The sequence below is a fragment of the Peromyscus leucopus genome, chromosome 13, assembly GCF_004664715.2.
Source record: "Peromyscus leucopus breed LL Stock chromosome 13, UCI_PerLeu_2.1, whole genome shotgun sequence".
NCBI lineage: Eukaryota > Metazoa > Chordata > Mammalia > Rodentia > Cricetidae > Peromyscus > Peromyscus leucopus.
Genome location: NC_051074.1, coordinates 38,402,974 through 38,421,720, shown reverse-complemented (window position 1 = coordinate 38,421,720; position 18,747 = coordinate 38,402,974). Strand labels below are relative to the sequence as shown.

Sequence of the window (18,747 nt, the reverse complement as noted above, 5' to 3'; positions counted from 1 at the left end):
AAGATGGCTTTGAGTTTCCTACCTCCTGCTGAAAGGTTAAGGAATTGTTATCTGAATGGGATCGACTGGGTAGAAGGAGCCTCAGTGAGTGGAAATTCAGGTCCATATAAGCTATCTGAAAACTAGAGAAAAGTGGGTGTGGTCGAGCCCTCAGGAGGCCTCAGAGGCAGACTAGTTCCAGGTCACGTAGTCAGACACTGCAAAAAAAAAAAAAAAAAAAATTTACAGACAATTTTCCCATCTGCTGGGAACATCCAATGCCCTTAAGGGCTTAGCATGGTGTTGCTGAGTCAGAAGAAAGGTAGTGGCGCCCTTCTGTGAAAGCTGGGTCTTGACTGACACCGGGGCTCCGGCACCTTTGATTGAAGGCTCCCCTCCCTCGCTGTTTGGTGTCCCTTGGGCGTTCCACCCCAGGTCTAGAGTGCAGGGTAAAAGGAGAGGACGTATGGAACAGGCCTTCACACCATCTCTGCTTTTGAAGGGGGAAGACATTTTCATCCCGCTAACGCTTGGGAACTGAGGAGGAAGCCCTGCTGATGGAAGGCTGGACCGCTTGCTACTGGATAATCGTAGCCCTTCATGTTGCACCTCTCCAGGTTCTTAGGGATTCTCCGTTTGGGTTCCGTTTTGTACGAGTTTGGCAAATAACCTGCAGAAACGAGCTGTGCTTGCGAGGACTTCATAGTTCCCAGAATTTAAACAAAGAAAAATTCCACTTGATCAACTTAATTCCTCCTTTTATTTTTCCCTCCCTCACTCCCCTTCCTTTTCACCCTTTTCCAAGCTGTTTGCTTTGCAATATGTTACTGGTAATGAGTTGCAGATAATGCAATCTTAACTTGTTTTCTTCTAAGTATTTGAGTTCAAAACTCCTGTATCTAAAGAAATACGGTTGGGGTCATTAATAAAGAAAATCTTTCTATCTTACTTGAGGATTTACTGAGTTTCTGGACTAGGAGTCCAAAAGAGAAAAGGGTGGACCTGCACTGCCCTTGAACCAGCTGGCCCACGTAGTTGAGAGCCTCTCTTCCCTCCAGGAAGGAAGGGCTGGTTTGCAAACTGTGAGTGGAGGTGGTGGGAGCTTGTTTGGGGTTCATTTTATTGGCCTCTTTCGTTGGCCTCGAACTCTGCAGCAGTCTTCACGCCTCAGCTTCTGAGTTCTGGGATTTCAGGAGTGAGCCACCTTTGTTTTGCTGGTTGGTTGGTTGGGTGGTTGAACATGCTGCCTGCATTGTAAAGCTTGGTAGCTGGCGCTGCCCAACTGAGTAGCCAGGAAACCCCCTTAGAGCGATATACAAATTAAGATGTTTTCTGGGGCGAGGGTATGGACTTCAGTTCCCTTGGTTCAATCACCAGCACTATATAAACTAGGTTTGTTGGCACACACCTTTAAATATTTTTATTTTATGTGCAATGCATAAATGTTTTGCAGATACGCACATTCACAACCGTGCTTGCACACCAGGTAAGGAAAGGGGCATCATACCCTTTGGAATTGGAGTTACAGGTAGTTTTGAGCTGCTCTGCTGGTCCTAGAACCAATCCAACCTCTCTGCAGAAGCAATAAGTGCTAACCACTAAGCCTACCCCTTCATCTGCTATGGCGTACACCTTTTTGTTTGTTTGTTTTTTGAGATTTTGAGACAAGGGTTTCTCTGTGAACAGCCTTGGCTGTCCTGGAACTCAGGCTGACCTTGAACTCCGAGAGATCCACCTGTCTGCCTCCGAGTGCTGGGATTAAAGGTGTGTGCCACCACTGCCTGGCTCTGGCATGTACCTTTTAATCTTAGCACTGGGAGGGTGAGGATGAGAGGATCGGAAGTTCAGGGTTATGAAAAACATGCGTTTGAGGCCCATCTGGGCTACATGTGAGACACCCCCCGCCCCCCAAAAAAAGTGCTTTCTGTCTGGGCTGTGTGTGTGCGTTTTGTGTGCATATTAGAGATGATTGGGATTTGGGTGGGGGTTCGTTGGTTGGTTTTGAAGTAGGGTCTCACTGTGTAGTCCAGCTGCTCCCACTCAGATCCACCTGCTTCTGCTTCTTAGTGAGCACTGGAATTAAAACTGCTTGTTCTTCAGTCACATAATAAAGGCATTTCCTGAAAGGGGGTCCTGCAGGACACTGATGGCTGTTCCAGAGTGGAGCTCATACATACGACTGGCCACACTCCCTCACACATTCCAACAGATTGGTGTACTCCAAGAAGCTCACTGTAGGAGGTGCCTGCCACATAGATACCTAGGAACCTGCCAAAACATGCTGTCCCCTAGCAAGATACTGGTGCCAGAAATAAAATTTGGTAAGGTCTTGGCCTGAGAATTTGAGGGTACCCACAGTGATTTGTCCCCATTTCAAGCAGTGTGTTTCAAACTAATTTGACAGTCATAGTGAATTATGTGATCACCTGACTGTAGGTGACCAGCACTTTTTATTTTCTACACGTTTGTTTTTCAGATAGTGATGCACTTGTTTGCATGCAAGTTAGACATAGTAAAGCCAGGTCCTGTCACCTCCCCAGTGTGACAGCTGGAGTAATTGTAGCCCAGGATGACACCAGTAAAATGACATACTTTATGTGTCCCCTTTCTTCACGTTTAACCAGCTTTATTTAACACTCGTGTGTACCTTTGTTGTGTGTGTGTGTGTGTGTGTGTGTGTGTGTGTGTGTGTGTGTGTGTGCGCATTTTTCTTACTTAGCTAGTTTTCTGAACAGCAGTGTTTGTTTTAAAAGCGGAATAGTGCAGATAAGAGCAGGTACTGTAGCACACATAGTATAGATTGGAGTTTTCTGTGTGTGCGCGCGCCCGCGCGTGTGAGTGCCGGGTCAGGCTAGAGAACCGTTTTACCCTGTCCATTGTCAAGTTTAAAACACTGGGGTTGTTCCATCATTAGATGTCATTGAAATGGGGCTCTAGGGACCTTTAGGTTCTCCTGATCTCCTACTTCTGGGATGTAAAAAAAAAAAAAAGGTATCTTGAGAGATATTTAAGAGAGTTTCAAAGGTAGTTTTGATAGAGTTTTTGTTCTTGTTGGATGTGTTTTTGAGATAGGATCCTGTTATCTAACCCAGGCTGGCTTCTGCCCCTCGGGTGCTGAGATTACAGGTGTGCACTGCCTTGACCAACTACTTTATTTTCATTCTACTGTTTGTTTGTTCTCAAAATTGTAAATAAATAAATAAATAAAAGCATATACTGCTCTTTCAGAGGACAGGACTTGGGCTCCTAGCACCCACATTAGGCAGGCAGCTCACAACTAACTACCTGTAACTCCAGCTCCAGGGGTATCCAACCCTTCCGCCCTTAGCAGGGACCTGCACTTATGAACATGTACCCACACACAGACACAAGTTTTAAAAATAATAAACCCTGGGCTGGAGAGATGGCTCAGAGGTTAAGAAAGCACTGGCTGCTCTTCCAGAGGCTCTTGAGTTTAATTCCCAGCAACCACGTGGTGGCTCACAACCATCCATAATGATTTCTGCTGCCCTCTTCTGGCCTGCAGGCATACATGGAGGCAGAATGTTGTATATATAATCAATAAATCTTTAATAATAATAAACTCCAGTTCTCGGGAGAAGTAGAATCAAGTGGATTTCTGTGATTTCAAAACCAGCCTGTTCTTTGCAGTGACTTCCAGGCAATTCAAGGATACAAGGTGTGATCTTGTCTCAAAATAAAACCCCAGTAGGGTCTTACCATATACTTCTGGCAGGCAAGCAATAATAATAGCAATAATCTGTATGTATTCTTTTGGGGGTCTCTGAAACATTAGATTTCTAAAGAAGTATTACAGGAGCTGGGAGTGGTGGTGCACACCTTTAATTCCAGCACACAGGAGGCAGAGGCAGGTGGATCTGAGTTGGAGGCCAACCTGGTCTATACAGTGAGTTCCAAGACAGCCAGAGCTATTACACAGAGAAACCCTGTTTCAAAAGAAAAGAAGAAAGAAATTGTGGGAGAAAGATATAATGGCATTAAATATTTTTATAATAGTAAATTCTGTCTAATTCTACAATACTTTGCCAACATCAAAAATCTATGGTGACTGGATGAGACCTTTTCTCAGTCATTTAGCCACTGTTAAGGTGTTCGTGCTCCTGTAAACAGCTCTAATGAAATTCACTGAATTCTTAAAAAAGAAAAAGAAAAAATGGAAGAACAGTTGGGAAGAGGACAGGAGTCAGCAGGCATATCAGGACAAGAGGGTACCAAGTAAGTATGGTCATGCATTGCATGCATATGTAGGAAAACATGATGGGACGTCATGATAACACATAGTAAATGGGAGGGAAAATGCACTTTGAGTTGGGCATAGTGACTCATACTTATGATCCCAGGACTTCCAGTTTCAAAATAATGAGAAAAGAACACTGTGTGTGTAGCGGTAATGCCCGCATTACCGATACCCGATACCCGTTTACCATGTCTGAGCAAAGGGCTGCGGATTAAAAAATAGAGACAAGAGACAGCGGATCATTCGTACGATTGGATGTCGAATGCCGTTTATTGAAAGAGGGAAGAAACCTTAAATACAGGCTTACAGCACAAATGGAGGAACCCCCGGAGGGCAGAAGTTCGCTATCAATGGTCTACATTCCAGACCCAATGTTCTACATTCTTGCATCTAAGTAGTTAACGCCCAAAATGCAGGATACACAAACAAGGAACTTCCCTTAAGCATTCAGAAGGGTGGATACCGGCAGGGAATCTGAATAGGGAGGACATCTGATCAAGGTCAGCAAGCAAGGCCGCAGCCACTCACAGTCGGGGGCCAGGGCCCATGGCGCGTGTGTGTGTGTGTGTGTGTGTGTGTGTGTGTGTGTGTGTGTGTGTGTGTGTGTGTGTGTGTGTTAATACAACATAGGCATCTCTATACAGGCACACATGTATATATACATGTGTATTTGGATGGGGTTCCTCCCCAACCCAGTGCTAGGGATGGACTCCAGAGCCTCGTGTGTACTAGGCTACTGCCAGCCACCCTGAGCTACCGCTCTAGTTCTGTAACAGCCATGTGATCTTATTTGTTCTCTTTTTAAATTGTGTGTGGGGGTATGTATACATGAGTGCAGGTTCCTGTGGGGGCCAGAGGCATTGGGTCGATCTGGATCTAGAGTTACAGGAGGATATGAGTCACCCAACGTGAATGTTGGGAACCAAATTTGGGTCCTCTGCAAGAACAGTATACTCTCAACAGCTCTGCCATCTCTGCCCCTTACCTGACCCTCCCTTGGTTCCCTTTATGCACCCAGATAGTACTGTTGGATAAGTGGTATTTAAGTCAAATGTCTTGGGCTTTCCAGACCTTCCCTAACATGGTTGTACTCTTTTCCTTTATTGGAAAGAAGTGGGGGGTAGATTTAGAAGGAGAACGCCCTAACCTAACTGCTACACCAGTCTGCTTTATAGATGCGTGGATGTGGCAGTTGACATCAGTTGCTTTCTACATAGGGCTCACCTGACACACCCTTGTCCAGCCCTCCTGGAACCTAAGCTGAAAGACTGTGAGAGTGAGAGAGTGTGTGTTAGGACTGCTGGGATTCAAGGGTCTCACATAGGCCAGGCTAGTGCTCAACTAGTTCCTGTTTCAGTCTAATCTAGCTAGCCATTCGGGTTTAAGGACAGGGTCTTCTCCCTCAGCATCTGAATAGGGGTTAGCCTATTCAGGTTCAAGGTTAGCCTGGGCTACATACCAAGACCGTGTCCCATTGGGAGGGTGGGGGTGGCTGATAAGCAGTTGCAGGGACAGCAATTCAGAGTACGGGAAGCTTCATCTGCCTCCCTGGTCCAGAGTAACTGCTTTCAGACCTCATAAAGCACACCAACCCAGTCTCAAATGCATCAGGAAAATAGAATAGGAAAGCGGACCAGGGAGGTCCAGGAGGCTTCAGGGACAGTCTGGAATGTCCATCCCAGCACATGTTCTCCATCAGGAAAACAGCAGGTCAAGGCCACAGGCAGTAGATGGAGCATCTGAAAACTTGCACCCGCCTTCTGTGGTTGGAAGGGTAAAGGAAACTATCATGGCCAAGGGCTTGACAGTTAGAAAGGAAGCAGATGAGGTGAGGGAAAAGCTGAGCTGAGCACAGGACAGAACCCAGGCTCTCCAGCTCCCACTGCCTGAGCTGTGTCCCTTTCCACGTCATACCACACACAGTGTTTAGATAGAGCAGAGAAGAAACAGACATCCCGAATCTCTGGGGAAGGAGGCTGGGAACAGAAAATGGCCTGTTTATTCCTGGCAGCGCCGTGTCCAAGGGGTCTTGCACCACTTAGGTCCAGCTCCAGACAGCTCTCCCAGAGCCTGACTCACGCCCCACTGACACTCGGTGGGTCTGAGACTGTACCGGCTTCCTCCGGCTTCCTGCTCTGCTCAGTCTCCCCGCAGAAGCCCCGCCTCCCCAGGACCAGGAATGTGGGCTGCGGGGCAAACCTTGCCAGAGGTCTCAAACCTCCAGCCTTTGGGCTGCATTTCTCCAAGGGAACAGACGTCCTCCTGCTCTGTGAGGAGGTTTGCCTCATCTCAATTCCAGCCATCTTGCTGCAGGCTCGGCTCCTTTCAGTCCTTAAGTTTGGCCGGGCTCCTCTCCCCCATCACCCTAAAGCTGCACTTGGTAAACAGTGCAGACCAGACACAGAACTTGGCTTCCACACAGTGTGAACATGCCCTTCTCTCACTATACCTAATTTCCTCAGTTTTCCTGTGAATGAAAAAATACCATTCCTTTGATATCGTAGGCTCCCTGTCGCAGAATATGTGTGGAGGGGACAGGTGCAGAGAGAAGCAGAAGTCCCGATGATGTTAGCATTTACAGCAATCAAGTACTCAAGAGCCAAGGGTCGATCTAGTTCCTGTTACCTCCTTTGCTGGAGGGGGAGTCTCTTATTTCCTTCCTTCCTGCGTCTAGTTTTGTTGGTTTGAAACAAGGTCTCACTATGTTTCTGAAGCTGCAACTCACTGCAGCTTGTCTCAGCGCCCCAAGTGCTAGGATCACAAACCGGCCTAGGGAAGTCAATTTTGAGCCCCACTGTGCAGATAAACTGAGTTGTATCTGGCGGTAGTGGCACACACCTTTAATCCCAGCACTCGGAAGGCAGAAGCAGGTGGATCTCTGTGAGTTCGAGGCCAGCCTGGGCTACAAAGTGAGTTCCAGAACAGCCAGGGCTGTTACACAGAGACACCCTGTCTTAAAAACCAAAAAAGAGAAAGAAAAGAAAAACTAAGTTGGGAGAACTTCAACAATTTGCTCGCACAGCTAAAGCAGTGGGGGGGGGGGCACAGCCAGCCCCGTCGTCATGACGACCACAGTATACACCTCAGCCCCATGGAGGAGGCAGAATCAGTCACTGGAGCTGACCTCCCCTCACTACTGTCAAGCATTGTGTCCACAGGTACCTGTGACACCCCATGACATTCCCCACCACAACCCCAATAGGTGGCTTTTCCTTTAAGAGAAGACAGACAGCATTGAAACAGGCTCACTGTAGCTCAGGCTAGCCTCAAACTTACACTGATCCCCGTGCCTCAGCCTCCCAAATGTTGGGATTACAGGGCTTGAACCTCTACACCGGATCCACTTGTGCCTTATGCATACCTCAAAACTTGACTGAGAAAACAGCTGAGGGCTGGGGATGTAGCTGAGTTGATCAAGTTGAAAGGTATGTAGGATGACCCCAGACTAGGAAGACAAGGCTGGATTTCTTAACTAGAAGGCTCATCTAGTGATGAACGTTGGTGAAGATTCTCAGGCCCCAACCCTCAACCACATCACCCCCCCCCCCATCTTACATGCACACTATTTGGTGTATGTAGCTATTTGTGGGCTGCTGTGGCCATTCAGGGTTTAAACTACCTAAAATAGCTCTATTAGCTGGGGGAGGGGGTGGGGGGAGGTGCTATGTGTCAGACACTGATTGGCTGGAATGCATTCCCAGGAAGAGCCTGGCAATGACAGCATAGGTTCTCGGAGGTGTGGAAAACCACCTAGGTTTCACGATGTGGCTAGGGAAGGTTCACTCACACAGGAGAGGAGGCCTCTCAGCAAAAGCCGTCAGGAGGTGCCAAGTCCCACCCCAGAGGCGGAGCCAAGGCTGAGGCCCTCCAGCCTGGACTCCTCCATCCCTTCAGGAACCCACGCCAGGGCAGAGCCTGAGCCTGGTTCCTGCTGTCCCCAGCATAGAAGCGACATGCACTCATTGGCCAGGACACCAGGCATGGCCGGAGGAGTGGCAGCTGGGACTCTATGATCCCCAGAAGGCGGCCCAGCTAGCAAGCACCACCTGTTCCTAACAGCCATGTGAGTAGCTATACCCCCAACCCCTCCAGGTCCCATCCTGAAGAGGTCACTGCAATGGCTTAAGCCCCTGGAGTATTCGGGAGGCACGGTTCCCACCCCACCAGGACATTACCCCTGGATGTTGAGCTCTATCTTTACTCTGAGGGGGGTTGGTGAGGGACTAAAAGGCTGGGAGCTCCAGCTCGGGCTAGGTCCCCGTGGTTTAGTAAAAGTGGATGGTGTAGTGAGGAAGGGGATGAACTAGACAGAGGGCTGCTGGAGAGGAAAGGCAGGCCGTTACCGGGGACTGATGAGTAAGGCCAGGAGAATGGAAAGGCATCGGGAGCGCAGTCCTGGGAGCTGTTGGGATGGAAGGAGAGCATCTCTCAGCCTAAGGTAACCAGAGAGCTGATGCAGGTCCTGGGAGAGGCCCCAAGCAGGGGAGAGCAAAATCCTTCCGTATTGACTTTGATCCTAGCAACAGCAGATGCTCCCCTGTTGATAGGATCCAGGACCCCTCCCACTGGCCCTTGAATGTGGCCTAAGGCTGAGACAGGCAGCCAAATAAAAGAAAGCAGCAGGATCAATCCGGAGGCTCCTCCTAGTCCCCTGGGTTCAGCCTGTGTTTAAGAGGTTAAGGGGGGGTTCCTCTGTTCTTAGCATCCCCAATTCCTTGCCAAGCATCTCCCCACCCTACCCTCTAGTTCCCAGGAAGGGCCTGTTGCTAGTGTGGAACGGACGAGTCAAGTTTATGGGCTGGAAGTCCTACCCGGAGGCTGTTCACTGAGCTGTAAGAGGTTCCAAGTGTGGACAGGGTGGGGGTGGGGGCACAGGGCACTCTGTGACTTCTCAGTCCTGGCCTTTAGGGGCCTTTCACCCAGTGGCTGTCTGGACACTGTCTCTCTTGGCACCCCAATGTGGGCAGGCAAAGGTCGACATGCTTTGGATAGGATGCCTTCCGGTCTAAACAGATATAAACACAGCTGCCCTGAGGCTGGAGGATGACTGAGATAAGGTGAAGCTGCCCAGTGTTGTTATTGCCTGAAGGCAGCTTCTACAGATAACATACAAGGAACTATGTTGCCAGAATTGAGTTTCCAAGCAAAACCAAAAGCATGACTTCCCTATGTCATTGTTTTAAGTTTCAACTGAAGAAATAGGGTATGGCCCAGTCTGTCTGCGGCTCCAGCCTAACCCCGGCCACTCCTCCATCCAGGCATGCTGACTGCAGCTCCAGGCCCTCCATGGTCCAAGACCCATGATGCCACCCAACAACACTGGGGAGGTGGCCAGCTCCATTCCCACGGGGGCACTGGGGCTTTCCCTGGCCCTGGCAAGCCTCATCGTCGTCGCCAACCTGCTCCTGGCCCTAGGCATCGCCCTGGACCGCCACCTGCGCAGCCCACCTGCCGGCTACTTCTTCCTAAGCCTGCTACTGGCCGGGCTACTCACAGGGCTGGCACTGCCCATGCTTCCGGGGCTGTGGAGCAGGAGCCACCGGGGCTACTGGTCCTGCCTCCTTCTCCACATGGCCCCCAACTTCTCTTTCCTTTCGCTGCTCGCCAATCTGCTGCTAGTGCACGGGGAGCGTTACGTGGCTGTGTTGCAGCCACTGCGGCCCCATGGGAGTATGCGGCTAGCCCTGCTCCTCACCTGGGTCAGCCCCCTGCTCTTTGCCAGCCTGCCCGCTCTGGGCTGGAACCACTGGAGCCCTGGTGCCAACTGCAGCTCCCAAGCTGTCTTGCCAGCCCCCTACCTCTACCTCGAAGTCTATGGGCTCCTGCTGCCTGCTGTGGGCGCTGCTACCCTTCTCTCTGTCAGAGTGTTGGTCACTGCCCGCCGCCAGCTGAAGGATATCTGCCGCCTGGAGCGGGCAGTGTGCCGCGATGCACCCTCAGCCCTGGCCAGGGCTCTCGCCTGGAGGCAGGCCAGGGCGCAGGCAGGAGCCACGCTGCTCTTTCTGCTGTGCTGGGGGCCCTATGTGGCCACACTGCTCCTGTCGGTGCTGGCCTACGAGCGGCGTCCCCCACTGGGGCCCGGAACTCTGTTGTCTCTCATCTCACTGGGCAGCGCCAGTGCTGCAGCTGTGCCCGTGGCCATGGGTCTGGGCGATCAGCGCTACACAGCCCCGTGGAGGGCGGCTGCCCAAAGATGGCTGCGAGTGCTTCGAGGAAGAGCCAAGAGGGACAGCCCGGGCCCCAGCACTGCCTACCACACCAGCAGCCACAGCAGCATGGACCTGGACTTGAATTAGGAAACCGGCAGCTGCGGTTGCCTCCCGGAAGCCTTCGCCCATCTCTCCTGTCCTACTTCTTTGGATTGGAGCCCTGGCTCCTTGAGACCTCACCCTGACCAAATAAATCCCTGGCCGCCATTTCAGGTTATCTCCTTCCGTATCTCAACGAGGGAGTGGGGCAGGCTGACTGCTCTAGAAGGACCCAGACACAGAGGGAGCACCAAAGAGCTCTCATCTCCAACTAGGCACTGGCCTCCTGTCCAGGCACCACAAAATGCACACAGACACTGCCTCTGGGAAGTATATTTTATTTACATTTTTAAAATCTGTAACTAGTCTCTCTTCCTCCTTTCCTTCCCCAGAGAGTTGGGAAGGGAAAGAACGGGAACCTCAAAGACCTACCCCCCCACATACAAAGACGCACCCCATGGCTCACACCAGCAAATCAAAGTGAAAGAAACACGGCCTCCTAAAGGGCCCAGGGCTGGACAGGGGAGGGAGGGCCTGGGAAGGCGGGTCTCCAGGGAAGAAAGGGACAAGGAGTGGACAGGTCAGCTGGAGGGGTTGGAAAGCATCCACTGCCCTCCCTCCTGTTCCCTCTGCACCCTGCACCTCTGCTGGGGTGGGGGCAGGGGTCTCCCTTTATCCCCCTCAACACCAGACGCCATGCCAGAGCTGCGGCCGCTAACGGTCAGGTCTCTGGACACAAAATACTTTCGCTTTGTGGTCTCCTGACGTTGTCACCACCAGGGAGGCATCTCTGTGGACAGAAAACGGGTGATAGGACTGAGGAGCCTGAGGCCTAGTCCAAGCCCATCCCCCAGAGGTCCTAGGGCAGCTGCTCCGGCCGGCATCACCTCTATTCGAGGTCCCTAGCTGAGTCTGCACGTGGTTCTCAAGCCAGGGAGCCGACTCAAGAATGTCCGTGAAGACCGCAAGAGAATCAGTGAGGGAAGCCCCAATATGGGAGCAATTCAGAGCCCAGGGGGACAGCTTCATCCCAGTCTCCTGCCTCACAATGGGTAGCTCACTGCCAGTCTGGGATAGGGCTGGATCCCAGGACTGTGACTGCACAGGTGGCCTGGCATTCCTTCATGGCGGGATGCAACCAGGCATTGGGTCTCACCTCTCTTAGGAATCGCCTCCCATTCCCCAAAGGACATGTGCTACCTCCCACCAGACCCCCTTTCAGGAGGAACCAGCCCTTATGCTTACTTGCTGAGGGCAAAGTCCAGGATCTCAGCAGTGTGGCCCCGGTAGTCAGTGAGCAGGCGGCCAGTCCGGGCATCCCAGAGACGAACAATGCCGTCCAGGCTACAGGTGTACACCACAGCAGTGCCAGCCTCCCACAGCAGCTGAACAATGCCCGACTGTCCCGGAATGTGACACAGTAACAGAGCAGGGCAAAAGTCAGGAGGGAGAGAAGACACTGTCCCCACCTTCAGAGAGAGCCAGGCACAGAGGACAGGCTGCCCCTTAGTCGGGCACAGCAGCCTACTGAGTAGGAACAAAGCCCCGGACATCATACCTGGTGCTGACATTGGTGCCGGAGTGTCTGTGTGGACAGGTCATAGATAGCCAAAGTTCCATCCAGATAGCCAACGGCGGCCAGAGGCATCCTGGGAAGCAGGAGACACAAAGAAGGCTCTTGAGACTATAGATCCATGCATCTTCCCTCCTCCCTGGTCCTAATGCCTGGGTCCCTCCTCCGCAAAGCCACCTCCTCCCTTGTCTCTTGGGTTTGCAGGCCAAGGCTCTGCTCACACTCACACGCTGCAGAAGCCCAAGGACTCCACAGAGTTCGACTCGCTCTCCTCCCCCTCTCCCAGGCTGGGCTGGGAGGCCACTGTCTCAGGTCTGAACACACCTACCACCTATAGATAAGAGAAGAGGGTCACAGAAATGAGCTCCAGGTCCCTTAACAGGGGAAAAGGACGGGGAGGGGCAGAAGGTACAGACAGAAACCCAAGCTACTTACCTTGCCAGTGGTGGCACTGATCAGCTTGGCCTGACAGTCCACAGAGCCAGTGAGGATTAGGCTGCCATCCTGGTTGGTGGCAACACAGGTCAGAGGGCCCTGGTGACCCTCAGTCCCTAGGACAGAGCAGGGGTACACAGACTCTGAGTTCCGCACTGGCTCTCAGGCTACCCTAAGCCCGGGTCAACACCCTCGCTCCTCTGATACCTTTCAGTACATGGATGGGGTTTCCTGCTTGAGGTCCCAAATCCTGATGGTACCGTCTTCATAGCCTACCACCGCTCTCTTCCCTAAAGACCAAAGGACAGAGCACACTCAGATACACCCAGCAAGGAATGAGCAGGGAGAATCAAGTAGGGGACCCTGAAACGGGTCACCGGCAAGATCTAGTGTGGGGCAGCAGGAGGCTGGGATGACTGACTGGAGTAGCCCAAGCCACCGGATCCACCTGTACCCCAGGAAGAGGCGGTTGCTCTCACCGTCAGGGAGGACGCGGCCACAAGTTGCAGGGCAGTTGGGGCCCTGGAAGGTCTTACAGTCACCATTGGGTACCTTCCACATCCAAGTGTTACCGTCAGCTGTGCCCGCTAAGAGGACAGGTGCCCGAGGGTGCCACTCCATCCACTGGGCAGAGAGCAAGGATCAGCAAGCAAGGCCTGCTACCCAGCCTATCTAAGAGTCCATGAACCCCACCCAAGGTGTCCCTGCTTCGAAGGCTGGCAAGAGCGTTACAGGTGAACAGACACTGCGGGAGCTGGGGTGCTGTGGTTCAAGGCCAGCCTCTCCAGTATAGCTATGCCTACCCCTATCCCTACCCCTCCCAGAAGTGCTCATCCCTACTTGAGGTCCCACAGAGTTGAGGACCACTCCAAGGATCTCACCTCCAGGTCTCCTGCTTCAAAGGACCAGACTTCTTCCTTGGTGTCGACCTGCCATACTTTTAAAAGACCACTCATGTCTCCTGTGGCCACTAGGGTGGAGTCATGGCTGAAACCAGCACATGTCACAGAGTCTTTATGGCCTTCAAAGAGAAGTGGGCAGGTTTTGAGTTCAAATCTGCCTGAGAGATGCAGCAAATTCAAGGCTAGCCTTTGGCTACATAGTAAATCCAAGGCCAACCCAAACTATATAACCTTAAAAAAAGAAAAAGTGGCAGAAAAAGAACATTAAAAAAGGTGTCTCAATGCTGGGGACATGTGACCCGTGTATCTGGCCACCTTTTAAAAACAACTAACTAGAAAATAAGGTAGAAGGGCCTCAGAAGAACAAGTGACCAAACTCACTGCCACTCCAGGGACCAGGAACTCCAGGTTTCCCACGAAGGCACTGTTGACCCCATAATGCAACCCCCCCCCCCAAAGCCTAAGTCTCCTAGGCATACTCCAATCTTCTCTGTGCCTACTCCTACACCAGTACCACCTCCTCCTGTGTCCACCTTAGCCACACTCCTTTGGCCAATTAGCACTTCCTGTCCGAGTGCCTGCAAAACTTATTCTTCTAGCGTGGGTTCCTGGATCCAGCATGAGACGGAAGCTAGTCAACAGCTGCCAGGTGTTCGCACAGGCCACCTGCCCAGATGTCCAGAGGGACACAACTCCCCAGCCTCTCACCTGCACACTCGAAGAGCAGCTCCCCATCGCTGAGTCTCCACACAAAGGCTTTGTCATCTTCTCCCCCGGTCACTGCCAAGGTGTTGGTTTTGGGGTCCAGGCTCACACAGAACACAGATGCTGTCCCAAAGATAGTCCATGAAAAAGGGGATGGAACTGGGCTCTCACCTAGAGTTCTGTCCTTCAGAACCTTCAGGAAGCACACCCCCTCTCCCCACAAAGCCATAGGTATTCTCTCCTGGAAAGGTTACAGCCAGTTGCTGTCTGAAGCACGAGGTTGTTAGAGAAATCCTTCCCAAGTCCTCCTCCAGAGCACCCCCCCCTTCTGTTCCCCTTACCATCCCACTCTGAGGTACAAGCCAAAGGGGGTTAGTTTGCACAGCTAAGAGCACAGGCCACCACCAGGCTGGGTGTGAATTAAGTGAATTAAGCGTCGGACTGCCCTACGACAGCTCTGACAGATCATTGTTAATGCTGCTTTTGGAGCGTCGCTTGTCTCGCTTGTCTTTAATTTCCATTAGGGTTACCTCCATTCACTTCCATACAAGATGACTTTGTTTTGTTTTGTTTTTACAGGGTTTCTCTGTGTAGCCCTGGCTGTCCTGGAACTCACTCTGTAGCCCAGGCTGGCCTCAAACTCAGAGATCCGCCTGCCTCTGCCTCCTGAGTGCTGGGATTAAAGGCGTGTGCCACCACCGCCTGGCCAAGATGACTTTTTTAAAAAGAACACCAAGATCCAGCAAGCTAACAAAAGTGATAAACTGTTAAACCGCAGAGGTAGGATTTGAACCCAGGTGTCTCGCTTGACCCCACTGCCAAGCCTAATCCCTTTGGCCCTTCCTGTGGATTTCCTGCCGGCTTTCCTATTTGTCTCTCATAATATCCTGTCCAGGGCCAACGGGTCTTACTTAAAAGCCCATCTGCACTGACCTGAGGGGATCCCCTCTCAAAGGCCTACCTGAGTGCAGTGCAAAGGTGACCTCGCTATCATCCGGGCCCTCCATGCTGCCGACCACCCCTTCCTGGGGCTCCAGGACCCAGCCCTCGTCATTGCCGTCTTCCTCTTCTTCCTCTTCCTCGAAGTCCACGTCTTCCATCTCCTGGGCCAGATCATCTGCTTTGGGGGAAAGGGTTAAGAGATAGATGGCTCTCGACATCATCACAGACAGGCGAGGAACGGGGTGAGGGGTGAGGAGGCGTGAATCGGGCGACGCCAGGGTGGGTCATGTGGCCAGGGAGGTGTTAAGGTGTCCGTCCCTGCACGTACCGAGCAGGAGGAGAGCGCTCAGGGGGCGGGGAAGGGGGAAGAGGCCAGGTCTGAAGACCTGGCGTTGGCCAGCGACCGTGTGGGAAGAGAGGACAGAGGGCATGATGGGAAGGGGGTGTGTGAGGGGAAGGGCCAGGGGAGGCGTCAGGGAACCCCCACCCAGCCAGGCCTCGAAACTAAGTGTGGGGGGTAGGGAAGGAGGGCCGGGAGGGAAACGTCGGTAGGAACGACCGGTAGGGAAGGGGGGAGGGGGGGTGGGGGAGAAGCAGGGGTCAGAGGCCAGGGGTGAGCGCCTCCTGTCCGTCCCACGGGCCTCCGGAGCGACAGTTCTCACCCGGGTCGGGCGGGCCGGGATCCAGCTCTACCACTTCGATGATCTCCTCATCCCCGTGGAAGCTCAGCGTCTCCAGCGGCGGGGTGTCAGCGGCCGCTCCGCTCTCCGATTCCGACTCCATGCGGCGAAACCGACCGATCCACTTCTCCGGGCCCAAACGCCTCCCAGAGTCAGCTCGGCGCGACGACGCGGAACTCGAGCCCCCTCCTCCTCGGGAGGAAGTGGGCGTAGGTGACTCCCCCCGCCGAAAGAGCGACGGAGCCCGGACCAATCGCGACGCAGGTGGACTGGCAGGGCCGCCAATCACGAGGCAGAGCCGGGATGACCAGGCCGGGGCGTGGCGGGAGAACCCAAGCTCCGCCCGACATGGCTCCGCCCCCGGCTGGAGGGAAACAAGCGAGCGTGCGCGCCTCCGGGGTCTCCTGGGAGGAGTAGTTCTCCCGGGCCCTCTGCGCGGGCTTCTGGGAAATGTAGTTTCTGGTCTGTAGGCAGGACGGAAGGCGCGGGGGAGGCCCCTTACGCAAACTACAATTCCCGGCGGGGAGCGCAGGGAAGGGGGGTGGGACCTGAACATGGCGGCGGTGGTAGCTGCTACGGCGCTGAAGGGCCGGGGGGCAAGAAATGCCCGCGTCCTCCGGGGTAAGGAGAGGGACCCCCCGGGAGGGCAGAGCTCTAAAACATCCCATTCTTTCACACCCCACTCGGCACGACAGCGGGAAGTCAGGCTGCTAATTGCTGCCCACACCTCTCTGCAGGATCTTAGAGAGTCTGGGGGTGAAAGATGCTCTAGAGGTCACCCAATCTAACCCCTGCGTTCAGGTTACACAGCATGTCTAGGGTCTTGCTGCTCGAGGGAGTCCCAAAGAAGCCCTTATTCTCCCGCGTTCCAGGGGTTTCACACTCACCGCAGTGCAGAGGAAAGAGCCTGGGCTTCTGGAGGCTTGAGTTCTAGCTCGGGGTAATTAGCAGTTTGACCTTGTGCGAAGCAGCTCGTCTCTCGGGGCTTCAGTTTCCTCTTCTATAGTACGAGGGGATGGAGTTGGCTAACCTTACGGATAGCTAAAGGTCCCGCAGTTTTAAAACAGTTCCCCCGGATTTCCTTCCTACGTATGTCTCCGGTGACTCCCTCTGCAGTCTTTCTCAACCTGTCTTCTGAATAGGAAGAACAGCAGCGAAGCTCGCTGTCCTGGCACCAGGCTGAGGAGCCCGCAGTGACGTGGAAGTAGCTTCCAAAGGTGTCACCTCGATGGCGATTTTCCCATTTCTCTTTGGATTCTTCACAGCACTTGTTACTCCAAACCGCAGGCACTGCCCTCCCTCATCTCTCCTGACCTGCCGTTCTTGCATTCACAGGGATTCTCTCTGGAGCCACAGCTAACAAGGCTTCCCAGAACAGGACCAGAGCGCTGCAGAGCCACGGCTCCCGGAGTGCAAGGAGGAGCCTGAGCCCCTCTCTCCCGAGCTGGAATACATTCCCAGGAAGAGGGGCAAGAACCCCATGAAAGCTGTGGGACTAGCCTGGTGAGTTTTAACTGCCCCTTTGCCTACCGGTGCACTGAAGGGATGTCAGGACCTAGAAACTTAAGTTGCAGATGGTGAGCTGAATCCAAGGGAAGAGAATTGCTGCCTTCAAGGGATGGGATGGAATCTCGGAGTGAGGCAAGGGGGTGGGTTTGGGAGGGGGGAACAATATGTAACATTGGGGAGATGGTGGCTTTTCTGTGGAGCGAGTTGAGCTGATCTGATTCGGACTTGGGTTACTGGTTTCATCCTCTTGGAGCTGGGGAAAGGGGCTAGACCATGTAATTAATTAAATTGTGTTAGAATATGTTGTGTAGAAGCTAGAAATGGTTCTGTGAGTTTGTTTCTGATTCTGGCTTTAATCCGTATCATTCATTGGCCAACATTAAAGGAAAAGGAAGGGAAATTAACATTTTTTTTCCAGCAAGTGCCTGATGTATGACAGTGTCGTCGTACAATGTTTTAAGCTTTCTGAGGTAAATGTTCTTCTGTCTCACCAAGGAGGGAACTGAGGCTCCCAGCTGGGATTCTCACCAGGTCATGACTTCATGCTCTTTGGCCCCTACCAAGACCCCCTTTGAGTACTAGTTGCTCAGATTAAGACTGTTGGTTGATGCTTAACCTTAGTGGTTAAGCACATGCTTAACATTCTTGAAGCCCTAAATTTAATCTGCAGCACCAAAAAGAAAAAAAAAAAAAAAAAAAAAGAGGGGTCTGGGAAGGGATGTGAGACAGTTTAGGCAAAGTGGACCTTTTCTAACTCACAGAGGGCTACTTACTCTGTCACACATGAGCATTCAGCAGGAGTACAGAGGCCCACGAATATCAGCCATAAAAAGGAAGGCAGGACCACACAGGGCCTTTAGTGCCATGCCTAGGAGTCTGGAGTTGGCCGGGATATAATAGCGAGCTATTACAGTGTCTTAAGCAGGCAGTAGCAGGATCAGATTTGTGGGTTCCCTCCAGCAGCCAGCACAAAGGACAGGTAGACACAAGTATCACCACCAGAGCATTGATCCATTTGGCAAAGCTGGACTGATTCTTCCAGCTCCTCTGGCTCAGTCCCAGTCCCTGCCCAAACCCGGTGCACATCTCCCCATCCCTAGGGCCATCGGCTTCCCCTGCGGTATCCTCTTCTTCGTCCTCACCAAGCAGGAAGTGGACAAGGACCGTTTGAAGCAGATGAAGGCTCGGCAGAACATGCGGGTGGCCAACACGGGCGAGTATGAGAGCCAGAGGTTCAGGGCTCCCTCAGCCCAGTCCCCCGAAGCTGGGTCTGGGGTACAGAACTGAGTGAGGATCACTGCAACCTTGTACTAGACCATTGACTGGAGTCCTGTGTGGCTAATTGTGGTCATTTCCCTGGAGGCCCACCAGAGGGCGCATGATGCTCAAGCTGCGGCCAGCACCCACCTCTTCAACAGAGGAACCAGCCAAAAGCAAATAAAGTTATTAAATACTGGCACGGAAAGGAAGCAGGGCTGAATTTGTAAGCCTCAGGGAGGGGAGGGGCAGAGTGGGG

General features: G+C 52.7%; 4 protein-coding genes across 4 annotated transcripts in view; 3 read left to right on the top strand and 1 right to left on the bottom strand.

The window, feature by feature from the left end:
• Arpc2 (actin related protein 2/3 complex subunit 2) overlaps positions 1 to 927 on the top strand; it is a 31,887-nt gene extending 30,960 nt beyond the window's left edge. Inside the window, exon 11 of the mRNA XM_028893040.2 lies at positions 482 to 927. Coding sequence (XP_028748873.1) covers positions 482 to 506 — 25 coding nt within the window. The 3' untranslated portion in view covers positions 507 to 927. The remainder of the gene's footprint in view (positions 1 to 481) is intronic.
• A 6,253-nt stretch (positions 928 to 7,180) lies between these two features.
• Gpbar1 (G protein-coupled bile acid receptor 1) lies at positions 7,181 to 10,709 on the top strand. The gene is made up of 2 exons (XM_028893119.2): positions 7,181 to 8,300; positions 9,496 to 10,709. Exon 2 carries the CDS (start codon positions 9,538 to 9,540, stop codon positions 10,531 to 10,533), a length of 996 nt encoding a protein of 331 aa, XP_028748952.1. The 5' UTR covers positions 7,181 to 8,300; positions 9,496 to 9,537; the 3' UTR covers positions 10,534 to 10,709.
• Positions 10,710 to 10,807: 98 nt separating this feature from the next.
• LOC114709343 (angio associated migratory cell protein) lies at positions 10,808 to 15,955 on the bottom strand. The gene is given in 12 exon segments (XM_028893125.2): positions 10,808 to 11,275; positions 11,731 to 11,885; positions 12,044 to 12,134; positions 12,286 to 12,389; positions 12,494 to 12,609; positions 12,701 to 12,727; positions 12,730 to 12,783; positions 12,973 to 13,117; positions 13,375 to 13,514; positions 14,104 to 14,223; positions 15,062 to 15,217; positions 15,705 to 15,955. Coding segments are annotated over 12 exon segments (1,305 nt in total). The 5' UTR covers positions 15,826 to 15,955; the 3' UTR covers positions 10,808 to 11,199.
• A 100-nt stretch (positions 15,956 to 16,055) lies between these two features.
• Positions 16,056 to 18,747, top strand: part of Pnkd (PNKD metallo-beta-lactamase domain containing) — a 77,520-nt gene continuing 74,828 nt past the window's right edge. Inside the window, 3 exon segments of the mRNA XM_028893118.2 lie at positions 16,056 to 16,343; positions 17,058 to 17,126; positions 17,129 to 17,225. Coding sequence (XP_028748951.1) covers positions 16,277 to 16,343; positions 17,058 to 17,126; positions 17,129 to 17,225 — 233 coding nt within the window. The 5' untranslated portion in view covers positions 16,056 to 16,276.

Excerpts from the sequence above, each read along its gene's own strand:
- Gpbar1 (XM_028893119.2), top strand. The coding sequence starts at position 9,538 with ATGATGCCACCCAACAACACTGGGGAGGTGGCCAGCTCCATTCCCACG.